Genomic DNA, 13,405 nt, shown 5'->3' on the forward strand with positions numbered 1-13,405 from the left:
CTAATTTTAGAGTGCAAGGGGTTGTCAATGTTCTAGATGAAAAGGGAACAGTCCATGAGCTGATTGATCTAGATGCTAACCATTGGAGAGCTTCTCTAATTGCAGGGATGTTTTCAAGGGAGGATTTGTAAACATAATGAAGATTCCAATAAGATGTACCAATAAATCAGATAAACTAATTTGGAAGGGGACATCCAATGGCCAGTTCATAGTGAGAAGTGCCTATCACTTTCAGAAAGAGCTGAAGGAACTCTCAAAAGGTCAACGTTCAGTATCCAAGATAGAAGAGCAGTAGGGTCAGTTCTATGGAGGCTGAACATCCTTCCTGCAGATAGGATTTTTTTTTTTTTTGTGGGGTGCATGCATAGTCTCTTCCCACCAAGTTGAACCTTTTTGAAAAAACGAGTTGTTGACAATCCTAAGTGCCCTATCTGTTTTGCTTGATAATCATGTCCAGCAGCACATGATGTCTGGAGCCTATGTTCTAAAAAAATTCAGAAGTGTGCCTATCGGAAGAAGACATTTTTAGAGTTGTTTGAGGCCTTTTGCTCAGGTTTCAAGATAGGCATTTTGGAGGAAATTGCAGTGGTGGCAAGGAGGATTTGGCAGACAAGGAACTAGTTCATTTTTCAAACTGGTTTTCAGCATCCCAAAGTGGTGGTTCTGCAATCTCAAGAGGCTTTAAAGGAATTACAGGAAGATCACTCAAAGAAAGTCACTACTACTGCATCATCTAGCAATCTAGTTCAAACATGGGATCCTCCCCCTTTAAACATTCTCAAAGTCAATTGGGATATTGCAACAAATAAGGTTAAAGGCATTATTGGCATTGGAGTTATCATAAGAAATAGTGAAAGAACAGTGTTAGCAACATCACAAATGAATAGAACTTTTGTGCATGATCCGTTATTAGAAGAAGCAACTGGAGCCTTCAAGCTATTCTCTTCAGTCTGGAGTTGGGTCTGCAGGATATTATCTTGGAAGGAGATTCACTACAGGTTATAAAAGACATCTCAAAGGATAGTGATAACCTTTCTAGCTATGGTATGGTGTTAAGTGACATTAAGTCAAGCTGTTGAGCTTCACTAGTTGGTCTACACATCATGTGAAGAGAAAGGCTAATTGTGTAGCTCACTCTTTAGCTAAATCAGCATTACTTGTTGCTGATGTAACAGTGAATAAGGAGGACTATCCTTCATGTATTGTTTCCCTACTTTAAGGGCTTTGATGAATAAAAGCTTCCTTTCAAAAAGAAAAAAGGGTGTTCCTATTTTTTTTTGGGTTCCTTCAATTATTTTACCAACTCAAGGTTTTTGTTCTCTTTTTTATTGTATAATGATCTTTAGTCTATCTACTCAATGGAAGGAATAGATCACAACTAACTAAATATATTAGCACATATATTCCTCCAATAGTTACACGTTCAAATTTAAAACAGTTTCAAATGCTTTCCAATCAATAAAGAGTCCCAAATGAGAAGATTTCTACTGCTCTATAAAACTACTGTATTTTTTTTTGGGGGGGGGGGGGGGGGGGGGGGGGGCTGGTGGTGGTTGAGACTTACATCAGCCGTTAGTGACTTTTCAGGTTACCTCATGCAAAAACTCGCCAACAGATTGCAAACATCATTGTAAATAAATTCACGAGTGCCTCGGGCATCTTAAGCTTATTTAGCTCATAAATTCTGTCCGTTGTGTGTCCTCGGCCATTATGATCTCCATGTCTCTGATATCTCTCTTCAAAACATTGCCAAGCCTAGCAATGGCCTCCGTCTGCTGTTGTAAGACCTGACCCACAAAAATGAGAATAAAGACGTGAACACCGTGCACGCACCATATGTTTTCAGAAATGACATCATATATTTACCATATCAAGATACGCGACTCTTCAGAAGATATAAGTGAAATGAGAGAGAGAGAGAGAGAGAGAGAGAGAGAGAGAGAGAGAGAGAGAGAGAGTAAAAATAAAAAGAGTTCCAAATTTGGTTTGCTCTCACCTCCTGCATATCAGCAAGACTCTGTTCATCTATTTTGGTCGATCCTGGAAGATAAATGGAACTGCCAGCCCCAATGCCATTTGCTTGAACACGAGACAAAGTGAGCAGGTTTTGTACCCTCTTAGAAAGTTCTGCTCCAGATCCTTTCAACTGAAAAATTGTCTATTTTTTCAGTACCGTCTTCTGATAACAGCATAAGATTAGCAAGCTTCAAAATGAAACGTCTACCTGTCTAGTTATTGCAGCTAACTTCTCGGCCAATTCAGCTTCCCCTTTTGTTAATGGTAATCTGAAACCCTTACCCTCCAATGCCTCCACTATTCTCATTACCTTTAGGCATATCAAAGGAAGTTTGATCAGAGAGAGAGAGAGTCAAAATGATTAGATATTCAATAGACACCAAATATAAAACAAAAAATGACCTGTGTCCTATCATCCATGGCTGACCCAAGCTAAAAAATGACCACTATGTCCCGTCAGGCTGTCAGCCATGACCAGTATGTCCTATCAGCCATGGCTAGCCCACCTTGGGCCATACAACCAGTAGCATTTCTGCTCTCAACCATTCATCATCGTGATGAAAACAAGCAATGCCATACCATACAAATTGATTTTTTGATGGAATTAAATCATATTACACAGTTACCACAGCTCATCAAACAAAGCAAACTTGTCCTCACCCGTAAAAGACGCCTTTGAAGAGCTTGCTCTTTCTGTCTCATTCTTTCGATCCGAGGAAGAGTATCAGCTTGAAAATGTCTTTGAAGCTGCAGAGATTGTTCAATATGTAAATGCCAAATCTATGATATGAGAGAGAGAGAGAGAGAGAGAGAGAGAGAGAGAGAGAGAGAGAGAGAGAGAGTACCATCTTCACATTGCTTTGAGTAATTCGCAATCTCTCAGCGTCTGAAACAATGACTTCATCTTGGAGCTGCATCAAGCCCAGATTAAAATGGTACATTGGCCAGTCCCAAAAGCCAAATAAAAGGAAAGAGAAAATAATCTACTAAAATGATACGGTTTCCTGAAATAACCAATTATCCTTGGAAGTGCAACCATAGAACCAACAGCAGGAATGTAACTGCAACAACTTGAATAATCTCTTTGCCACAGCAGGGTAGCCTTCGCTTAATCCCTAAATTTTATCCCTTCATCTAACTATGTTCTAAGTTACCAATTCATGCATATAGTTACTGAAATCATTCATTGCCATCAATTGTACACAACTGCAATATTTTTTTCCCAAACTTCTAATAGATATTACCTTAAGACGCTGTGAAAGATCCTTAAAACCCTGAACAAGCTGAGGCCACAGGCGTTCCCTGTCAGCACTTTCCATACCCTCCAGTTTCCCCATAGCCTCTGCCCACATAATCTGGTAATGCAAACTATCCTCCAGACTCAGCCGAAAAAAAATAAAAAACAGAAATATTTGAAGCTACCGATACAAATTCCATTAAAGCGAAAGGAATCAGAAAAATAACGAAAGAAAATAGCTCACATCTGATACACCAGCAGGCTTCACCTTAAACGGCGGATCTGTCACGCTGAACAATAAATGCTGTGAAACCAATGCCACCATCAACACATGACATAAAACTCCAAAACCCTAATTCTCAATTCCTTTACTCAGAGAATGGCATGGAAATTTACCGGTCATTATTTGAGTAACACATTTCACTCGACAAACATAACTGAAACAACAAACCAATAACATGTTTTTTCAAAATTCGCTTTCCTTTTTTTAAGGAAAATTTCATTCTTTTAAGATTTTCCTTAAAAGAAAGAAAGCAAGCGGATTTCTTACTCCATGAGTGGGAATCCAATGCATTCGTAAACTGAAAGAGAGAAAAGGACAACAATACGAACCTTAAAAGCATATTTAGGGTTTCCAGGTTCGCTCTTATAAGCATCGACAATTGCCTAAAAAACACACAGGAAAAGAAAGAAAAACCAGCAACTGCAGATTAAGCAAAAGAGAATGGCCAGGCTTAGGGTTTTGTCAAAGAAAAAAAGCCCTACTTGAATATCTCGATCGGCGAGAGAGAAAGGGAGAGGGGTCACGGGAGCCATCTGAGTAGTCAATTGCGCATTGGGGAAAGGAGAGGGCTGCGGCGTAGAGAACGCTGTCGTTTGGAACCCGAAACCCGTAGAAGCCGGTTGCTGAAACAACGGAGTGAGTTGCTGTTGTTGCTGCTGTTGCTGCTGGGGCTGAGAAGAGAACGGGGTGGCGAAGAGAGAGGAACCGAATCCAGTGGCGAAAGACGGCGTCGTTGGAGTTCCGAACGCCGGTGCCGAAGAGGGAGTTCCAAATGTCGGAGTCGAAGACGGAGTACCAAAAGCAAGGGTCGTAGACGGAGTGCCGAAGGTTGGGCTTGGAGAGGGGGTGCCGAAGGCGGAGGAGGAAGCTTGAGCTCCGAACATTGTTATTGTTGTTGTTTGAAGAGCGGAAAGAGGGGAAATTGGAAAGTTAAGCGGAGTGCGCCATTAGTAGTGCATCTCGAGTAGTGCAGGCTGCAGCTCAAACGCTCGACCTATTTCCCTAACCCTGTAGCGCTTTCATTCTAGTCATTATAATTTTTAAAATTGCTCTAATGAATAAATCAGAGCAAACAGCCCTACACATCCAATTTTCATTTTATATTAATGTGTGTCGTCGGCTTCCATAATTATAATACGAGTCATTAGCATTTGCCAGAATTCTTTATCAAGAGCCCGTGATCAAGAATAATGACACAAATTCTCGTCCCCTCGACATCATATACATGTAAACTCGAATATATGATCTTTCATTCACCAAATAACATTGAGTCCACACCTCTGAGAATGGCAAACCCTCTTCAACATTTGATGATGCAACATCTTAAATTGGCTGACTTGACCAACTGGCTTCTTTAGGTTGAAACGCAAGGAATCAATCACCTACCAATCTCATCAGGATTGCAATTTCCTTTTTCTACACATTATGGGAAAACTTAGCTCTAACGTCCTCAGAGGTACACATTAAGGGCAAGTATACACGTCAAAAAAATTGTTCATTAAACACACTGCAACTGAGAATAGTCCGACCAGACAACACATGAATTAAGCGATGGGCACAAGACATGTTCTGCAAATTAGCATCCATGATGACAATACATAACAGAATTAAACTTAAACCGGTAATTCTAACAAGTGGCGTGAGTTAAATTTGATGCAAAAAGGGCAGCAAATATAAAGATACATTCAAGACTTCGTGAGAAAATCCTCAGCGTTCTAAGACAGTTCTTAGGCCTTGATTGTCACACTGCAGAAGCATAAACCAGACGGCTTTATATCGGTAGTCTGCCACTCTGAACCTGGTGCTGCATTTGGGTCGTACAGTAGAGTACGATAACCAGGTTCCTCCTGGACAGAGAATAGTAGTAATTTTCCGTCCAGTATTCCGAATCGAAAGCCAATACATGAACTCCCTGTTAATGGAACTGGTACCATCTTCCATGAATTGTCCTCTGGAGTGAATATTGCTAGTTTCCGCTGGTTCTTCCACTCCATACAAAAGAGTTTCTTTTCCAGTACAGCGTGAGCAGTGACCATGACACAACCATTCTTCATTTCACACCAGGTGTGTCTCTCGGGGTTGTACACATCAACAAACTTTGAATTCCCAATTGTGAAGTTTGATCTTCCACCCATGACATACAGCTTTCCCTCAAACCCACATGCAAAGCAGCCCCACCTTGGGCGGCGAAGACTCTCTATCAGGGTCCATTTGTTAGTATCAGGGTTGTATACCTCCACACTAGATAGACTCTCACCGTCTATCCCACATCCTCCAACTACATAAACCATACCATTAACCTCTGCACAAGCAAAGTCGTACCGAGCCACATTCATCTTTGATAATTTACTCCAACTGCAATTACCAAAACAAAAACAAAAAAAATATCACAAAGCTAGCAAAAGAGACGGTAAAATAAAAGGTAAAGAAAAGATTGGGGTGGGGTGGGGGCTCTATAAAAGGTTTGCCTTTGAGAGGTCCTAATTAAAAAACTAAATATCATTTATGGCAGTCGACATCTTATGGAGATGTTAAATCAACTCGAGTCCTAATACCAAATGAAAACCCCACACGAAATAACATAATTAAGCTGCAACTCATATAATGCAACAACAAAACCTGACCAAACCAACCCAAACCAGAGTAGTAAATTTGCTCCCACCCTACTCAATGGCTTAAAAATTATAAATCACTTCGAGTAATGATACCCACACAACACTTTTAACAATACATTTTACAACTATGTTTTAAATAAGGGTATTTTTGTGAAGCGATGTTACTTTTATGAGACATTTTACAAAAACATCCATCATTTTAAAATATAGTTGTGTAAAGTATAGTGAAAAGTATTACGTTGTTATCCCTTTTCCGCTACATTTATTTTCAAGTGTTCTTAATGTTCAGGGCAGTAATTCAGAACCAATCATTTTCATAATTAGTGCAATGGATTAGTTGATCAAACAGTCCAGATCTACTAATTCTTTCCAACAAAATTGCCAACTTTGGACTGTTTAAAAGAAAGCTAATTGCCAATAGTACTTCAAAAAAATAAAAAATAAAAAGAGCTCAAAACAACTCACAATAGAGATTATATTTCATATCCAGCATATATCACAACAAACCTTCAACTGACTTTGACAACTGATATGAATCTATAACCCTATCCAGTTTAAATAGATTAATCCCGTTAAATGCAATGGAAAACAGACCTGTTGAGGCAAGAATCATATTGGTAAACATCAGAGGAGGCAGAGGCAGTCTCATCAATCATGGAAAAGCCAGCCATGACAAGAAGCTTTCCATTAAAAACAACGACACCAAAGCTGGCTTTCACTGGACCAGGCATTGGTGGCAGAAGCCGGTGTTTATGGCCTAAACAATCCAGAACCTCCCAGTGACTTTCCTTCCCTTCAGAATCCATAGTTAATAAATAGAGCCATTCCTCTAGCACCCCAGCTAATTTCCGCACGATGATGAATTCTTTGCTTTGAATAAATGACCTCCACCTTTTGGAGACACCACCCATGGCTGGGAAGTTGGAACGAGGAACAAGTCCAAGGCAATACTTTGCCACATCATCAGGCAGCCCAGGGAGAATGGGGCTATCAAGATCAGTAACAACTTGAGAAGAAAAAAGTGGATTGTTTTCCGAACGAGCAGGTATATTTTGCTTGACAGACTTGGACATACACATATTTGATTCTGTAAATCTCTTCTTTCCACTCATAAATTCTGGCATAGTTTAAAGTGAGCGGGTTTACAGAATCCTGGAAGATATAGATGAATCTCGGGCTTAATCAACTATATCGCCCAAATGGTGTCTCAATATATTTGGTTTCCTGACGTTTAACTACAGAAATTCATGATATCCTTCACCTATTGGGATTCTACAAGACCAAGGCATAAAAGATGTTGCGGAACGAATCACTTGAGCAGTAAATGCCGAGGACTTTCCGTGTCTTGTCCAGTCTGATTCAAATTCCATGCCAGAAGTTTTGCTCTTACAGTGGTTTCTTCCTGTTACTATATGCACAATACTTTCTAAACCAACGTTCTCTCTTCCTCCACACATTGCCCAAATATCTACATATCATAGGAAAAAGTTATCGCAACCTATTCTTCAGAATGGATATTTAGTAGGGAGTATAATAATAATGAAAAAAAACAACTGCTTCTATACAGAAAGTCAGAGTAAAAAGAAGATGGAAAAACACATACCAGACAAGGCCATAAAAGTCAGCAAGTCTTAACCCCCTGTGACCTCCATTTGATTCAATTTCAGGAAACCTGATCATATGAAAGAAGTCGATTCAAATATCACAAAAAACTCGAGCTTAAGAGCGTCAAAACGAAGTGATAAGACGTCTTTAACTGTATTCTACCCAAAACACATTAGAATACAAACTTCCCTAATTTATTGTTAATGTCGTTTTCAAAGCGCAGGACCTACACGGGCCTACTAGTCGATAGCCATGATTGAAAACAAAAATTACAAAGAAAGAGAAGTTTTTCCTACAACTTCATGCGCTAAATAATGTGCATCACGTTCCATCGCCGATAACAAGAACGTATTAATTTATTTAAAGGGGTAGACAACTGAATGGACACGAATAATCAATCCAAAGACTTTTTCTTTTTCTTTTTTCTATTAAGAGAATTATGCACGCGTAAAATCCAATGACCACCCAGCCATGAGCCACCCACCATGCTCCAAGAAAAAGACCAAAAAGCGAATATGATAACACAAAAATGATTGATCTATACAACTGTAGCGCGCTGGGTATGCTATCACCGATCGATTTTTTTTTTTTTTCAGTTGAAAAAGCATAACGTAGATCAAATCTAACATAACAGGTCAAAAATAACAGAACAAAAGCATAAATAACCGGATCCGAGGCAAATCGATTGCTTATAAGTTGTAGAATGAAAAAATGAAACAGAAGATAAATTCGAGGAATTAAAGCTGAACAACATAGGTGTCTGCAAGTAGTTGATAAGATAGAAAGTACAAATAAGTTTGTGAAGGATGGATAGAAGGGGTGCAGGGAAAAGAAAAAAGTCGTTTTTAAGTTTTTGCTCATTTAAGCTACTTTAAGCGCATGGGAACTAAAATAGCAAATGAGATGTTTGACATCGAAAGGAGCAAAAGTTGTACAACCACCAAATTATTCCCAAAAAAATATCAAACTCACGAGTTCATGTGAAAAAAAAAAACCCATTTTTGATAACTTGCATACAAGCACCCAAAAAAAAAAAAAAAAAAAAAAAAAAGACAAACTTCATGATAAATTTTTGCCAGAACCACAAGTACAGGGGAGAACAAGCAAACAAATACAAGATCTGATATCAAAAAAAAAAAATGTTGAAACCAATCCGATCCAATAGAAAATATGGAAAACAAACCAAACAAATGAAAAACGTAAAAGAAGCATCTGAATCCGGCGAACAAATGTCGGTGGGTTTGAGATCAAAATATAGAATAGAGGTCAAATAGAGAGACAGAGAGAAGAGAAAAAGAGTTAACAAAACTTACCAGAAAGAAAGACGATGAAAGAAATCCAATGAGAACGTTGGAATCGGGAGGATATATAGGCGGGTGGGGGATCGATGAGGTGGTCGCGAGCTTTAGATGGGAATTTATAGGACTCAGAATAGCAATAGGAGGATAGAATTGACAGAGTGCGACCACTCTAGAGAAATTTTTTTTTTTTAAAAAAGTTAAAAGTTTGAGATAATCCCTCGAATGAACCAGCAAGGAAAGAGACCAGCACTCTCGTGTTCCTGAAATAGAGGGATATTGTAATTCCTTTGTTTGCTTTTTACGATATTTTTCTGTCTGAAAATTAGACCGAAACTGGATAAAGTTAAGGTATAATTTATCAGACAGAGTGGTCTCTGTGTGGCACGTTTCTTACCGTCCGATTCACTGCTATTTTTGTCATCACGCTTATTTGCCGTTGATTTTCTGTGTGAATTACAACAAATAGATTCGATCTTAAAGTATGTTTTTCGCGTGATGTTTTCGGACAAAGTGAATCATATTTAATTTTGTGCATACCATTTAATTCAGAAAGTTAAATTATTATTATTATTTATTTAATGGAAATGGTTAGAGACAATTTACTTTTATAAAAATACAAAATTGCCAAATGATAAACCAAATAATGGTGAATCGTCTGATTGTAAAATAAAATGAGATAATTTATAAATAATAGTAAAATGATTTCAATTGAGATATTTTATAAAATTTTAGGAAAAAATTAAAAAAAAAGTTAAATAAAAATATTATAAAATTATTGTTTGAATATTATTTTTTTAGATTTAAAAAAATTAAATTATTTTTTATGTTTTATTTAAAAGTTTAAAAAAATTATAATAATTAAATAATGATTATATAAAAAAGTTAAAATTTTAAAATTAAAAAATATTTATATTTATAATATTTAAATATCGAAATAAGATGATATTATATCAGATGAGAGGTTGTTACCATCCAAATTAAGCCTAATTAGATAAGAGTTATGAGGAGGCCAAGACTCATCTCGTCTGGATATTCAAGAGCTCTCATTAATTTATTTTTTATTTTTTACATTTTTCTATTTTCTTCGGTTTCGTCGTATTGGTCCCAACATATAATAAAGAACGCTAGGGAATTATAACAATTTTGTAACACCAAAGCAACACGTTTAATGTGATAGACGTCACGCTAATTAATTTTTATTTTTATGATAGAAATAAATTGTATTGTACATACCTTAACATTTTTTTAAAATATTTCAAGTAGTCAAATTTGGAGTATATATACAATTCTAAAGAAGCTCCACCCACAATTGACCAAATATAAATAAGACGTTATCAAGGATGTTTGGCTCCACCCATGCAATATCCCCTAAACAAGTGGGTACCAAAATTTAGAATTATTTTGTTGCTTTAGGACTTATTTATTGAAAGAAAATCTATAAAAATGTTAAGATATAAATTAAATAATTTTATATTGCTAGTATTTAAGGTATGTTTGGATGTTGAGTTCATCTTAATATATTTCAAATTGATTATTGAATAGATCTATTACTTTTTTAAATTTATATAAAATGTTAAAATATATGATCAATAAAATTCACTTAAATATTTTAATTTATTACTATTTACATATTAATTCAAATCATTTGATATCGTACTGAAATGCAATAGCTGTATTTGGTTGTTGAATCAAACTCAACTCATCTCAAAATAATATTTGATGAAATCCACAATTTATTCATTTTCTTATAAAAAGAAATTAAACATATCTCAACTTATTTTATACTTTTTAACCTAAAAAGTTAAACACATTTTAACAAAAAAAAGTTAAATCTATTTTAATGGAATCCACAAAATGCTGTTATTTACAAGTCAACTCAATAATTCAGAACTTATTTAGATAATAAGATGTGATGACTTTAGTTGAAAGTTGAATAAAATATTATTATAATATTATTTTTTAATATTATTTTATTTTAATATTAATAATATTAAAATATTTATTATATTTTATATAAAAATTTTAAAAAATCATAATAATAAAATAAAATAATTTCTCAATCCAAAGGCTCTCGATGATCTGTTGCCTCTTTCGATAAAGGCAGACAACAACAGGTTTATGCTCGGGTTGGGATATTTCAAGGTGTAGAACTTGCATGAGAACGAACCCAACAAAAAAAAAACAAAAAACAAAGAGACAGAATAAAATAAATGGATGGCACACGTTGCAGCGCCTATCGTGCTCGTGTCCAAGAACAAAACAAAACAAAAATAAAAATCATCTGGTTTAGATTTAAAGACGCAGAATCTCCAGAGTTCTCCGTTGAATTAATGGTGATCAGCAGTGGAGACGTCGATTATACGTAGTTCGATCATTTCAGGTTGCTTTGGACATCTTTTTCTTTGTGATTAAACTCGGTGATCAGCACACGCCGCAACTTCGACATTTTCGGTGGCCTCATTCATTGTTAATAATATCATGGATACACTCCTCAAAATTAGATCAAATTTTAGCCACACTCTCACTTGTCCCGCACGTGTTCAGATCTGCTTTCTCTGGTTGTCGATGATACCTGCAATACGAGACGTTGGATTTATGTTGCAGTCGGAAAATATCTCATGATATTAAGGATTGGTTTGCTTCCAGACATAAGATAAATTTTAAATAAAAGATAAAAAATAAATAAATTATTATTATTATTTTAATATTTAAAACGGTTAAATTATTTATTATATTTTATGTGAAAATTTAAAAATATTATAATAATAAAATGAGATGAGATCAACCGTTTTCTAAATCCAAATGAGACTTAAATTCATAAAGTTTTTAGATATGATTAAATTTATAAATTGATATGACTATGTATTAGATTTATTTTATAATAAATTAAATCAAAATAACAACATTTTACGAATTTACATTTATATAATCTATTTATAGTTAAACTATTTATCATTTGTATATTTTTTTTTTGCCAAAACAAAATAAAAATGGTCAAAAAAAGAAAATAAGTGTGGTGAAAAAATCTCCAAAATGGTAGATAATACAAAGTTGATATATTGAATTGATGAAAGAAGGTTGATATTTCCTTCAAAATCATTCACATATGATCAACTTTATATTACTATCTCTTCTCACTTAAAGGTCTAGATTTCTTTTTCAGTAAATTATATGTAATTCATAAATTCTTAAAAGACTCTATTTTCCTTCCTTCTTTCTTTATTTATATGAGTGATTTTCCTTATAAGAGCATTATTTTATAATCATTCATGTAATTCGATTTTATTTTATTTTTTTTGTATTTTTTATTTTTTAAAAAAACGTTGCATCGAATGTATGGTCGGTGGACAATCAAAAGTCAAGTAACGTATGCAGTAGTCTCAATAATTATTTAAAAAAGCCATGTCTCACCTACTACTTATATAAAAATAAATAAATAAATCAACTACTACATTCCTTACGCAACACATCATGACCATGTCCCAAATTCAATGGAATTTCTATTTTATATTAATTATTAGAAAAATGTTAGTATGTTATATTAGTTTGTTTTTTTATTTTGATTGTTTATATATTTAAATTTTTTTAATTTTTTTTCTTTATTTAATTATTAAAGAAGTGATTTTTAGTATATTAATATAATTTTTTATTTTTTAAAAAATATTGAAATATGTTAAAAAATGTAAAATATAAAACAAGAAAAAAATAAAAAGTGAAATTTGTACTAGTGGACACGCCCCATTGAGCGGCACACTAACATCACCCTATTAATTATTAAAAAAATTTAGAGTTTGGACATATGATAATTAAATTCTATTATATCAAGTCATGTTTATAGAAAGTAGTATCGCATAAAATAATTTTAATAATATAACATTTTTTATAGAATAAAAATACTAAATAATCCATACTTTAAAAAATATTTAATAATTCTCCTATCTTTAGTGTCTCGCGCATACAACATGGGTCCAATCGAAAGGTATTTTAGACTAATTATGAGTGGAGAATACTTGCACAAGAAGGACATGTCTTCACGAGTAATGGCAACATTTACGAACAACCCCTTTTAATATTGGCCATCTTAAAAAGATATTTCAACTAACAATATTGCCACCGCTCGTCTATTTATTTACTTCTTTTTTCTCACACCAAGAAGGGAAGAGCTCCGAGTCCGAGCTAATCAATAGCCTCGAACAACCACGTTTATTTAATCAGAAATATTTTTCACTTCAAATTTCTTGAAAATTCCGTAGAATTGATTGTTTTTTTAATAGATAGTTCATGGAAAAACCTACCATTTACGTGAAAACTTGTTTTATTAGAGAAGTTATACCGTTTTTGCATATGT

The 13,405-nt window shown here is 34.8% G+C and overlaps 2 protein-coding genes across 2 annotated transcripts; both read right to left on the minus strand.

Moving 5' to 3' along the window:
- Positions 1-1,368: 1,368 nt before the first annotated feature.
- LOC122313178 (nuclear pore complex protein NUP54) lies at positions 1,369-4,608 on the minus strand. Its single transcript, XM_043127952.1, has 9 exons — positions 4,019-4,608; positions 3,866-3,919; positions 3,498-3,557; positions 3,261-3,371; positions 2,862-2,927; positions 2,677-2,763; positions 2,225-2,326; positions 1,997-2,146; positions 1,369-1,787 (listed from the first exon to the last, which is right to left on the minus strand). The coding sequence occupies exons 1-9, from the start codon at positions 4,418-4,420 to the stop codon at positions 1,671-1,673; spliced, it is 1,149 nt and encodes a 382-aa protein (XP_042983886.1). The 5' UTR covers positions 4,421-4,608; the 3' UTR covers positions 1,369-1,670.
- A 404-nt stretch (positions 4,609-5,012) lies between these two features.
- Positions 5,013-9,313, minus strand: LOC122313176 (F-box/kelch-repeat protein At1g67480). Its single transcript, XM_043127951.1, has 4 exons — positions 9,070-9,313; positions 7,755-7,823; positions 6,746-7,619; positions 5,013-5,891 (listed from the first exon to the last, which is right to left on the minus strand). Exons 3-4 carry the CDS (start codon positions 7,273-7,275, stop codon positions 5,264-5,266), a joined length of 1,158 nt encoding a protein of 385 aa, XP_042983885.1. The 5' UTR covers positions 7,276-7,619; positions 7,755-7,823; positions 9,070-9,313; the 3' UTR covers positions 5,013-5,263.
- Between the last annotated feature and the right edge of the window lie 4,092 nt (positions 9,314-13,405).

Source organism: Carya illinoinensis, chromosome 6, assembly GCF_018687715.1.
Source record: "Carya illinoinensis cultivar Pawnee chromosome 6, C.illinoinensisPawnee_v1, whole genome shotgun sequence".
Taxonomy (NCBI): domain Eukaryota; kingdom Viridiplantae; phylum Streptophyta; class Magnoliopsida; order Fagales; family Juglandaceae; genus Carya; species Carya illinoinensis.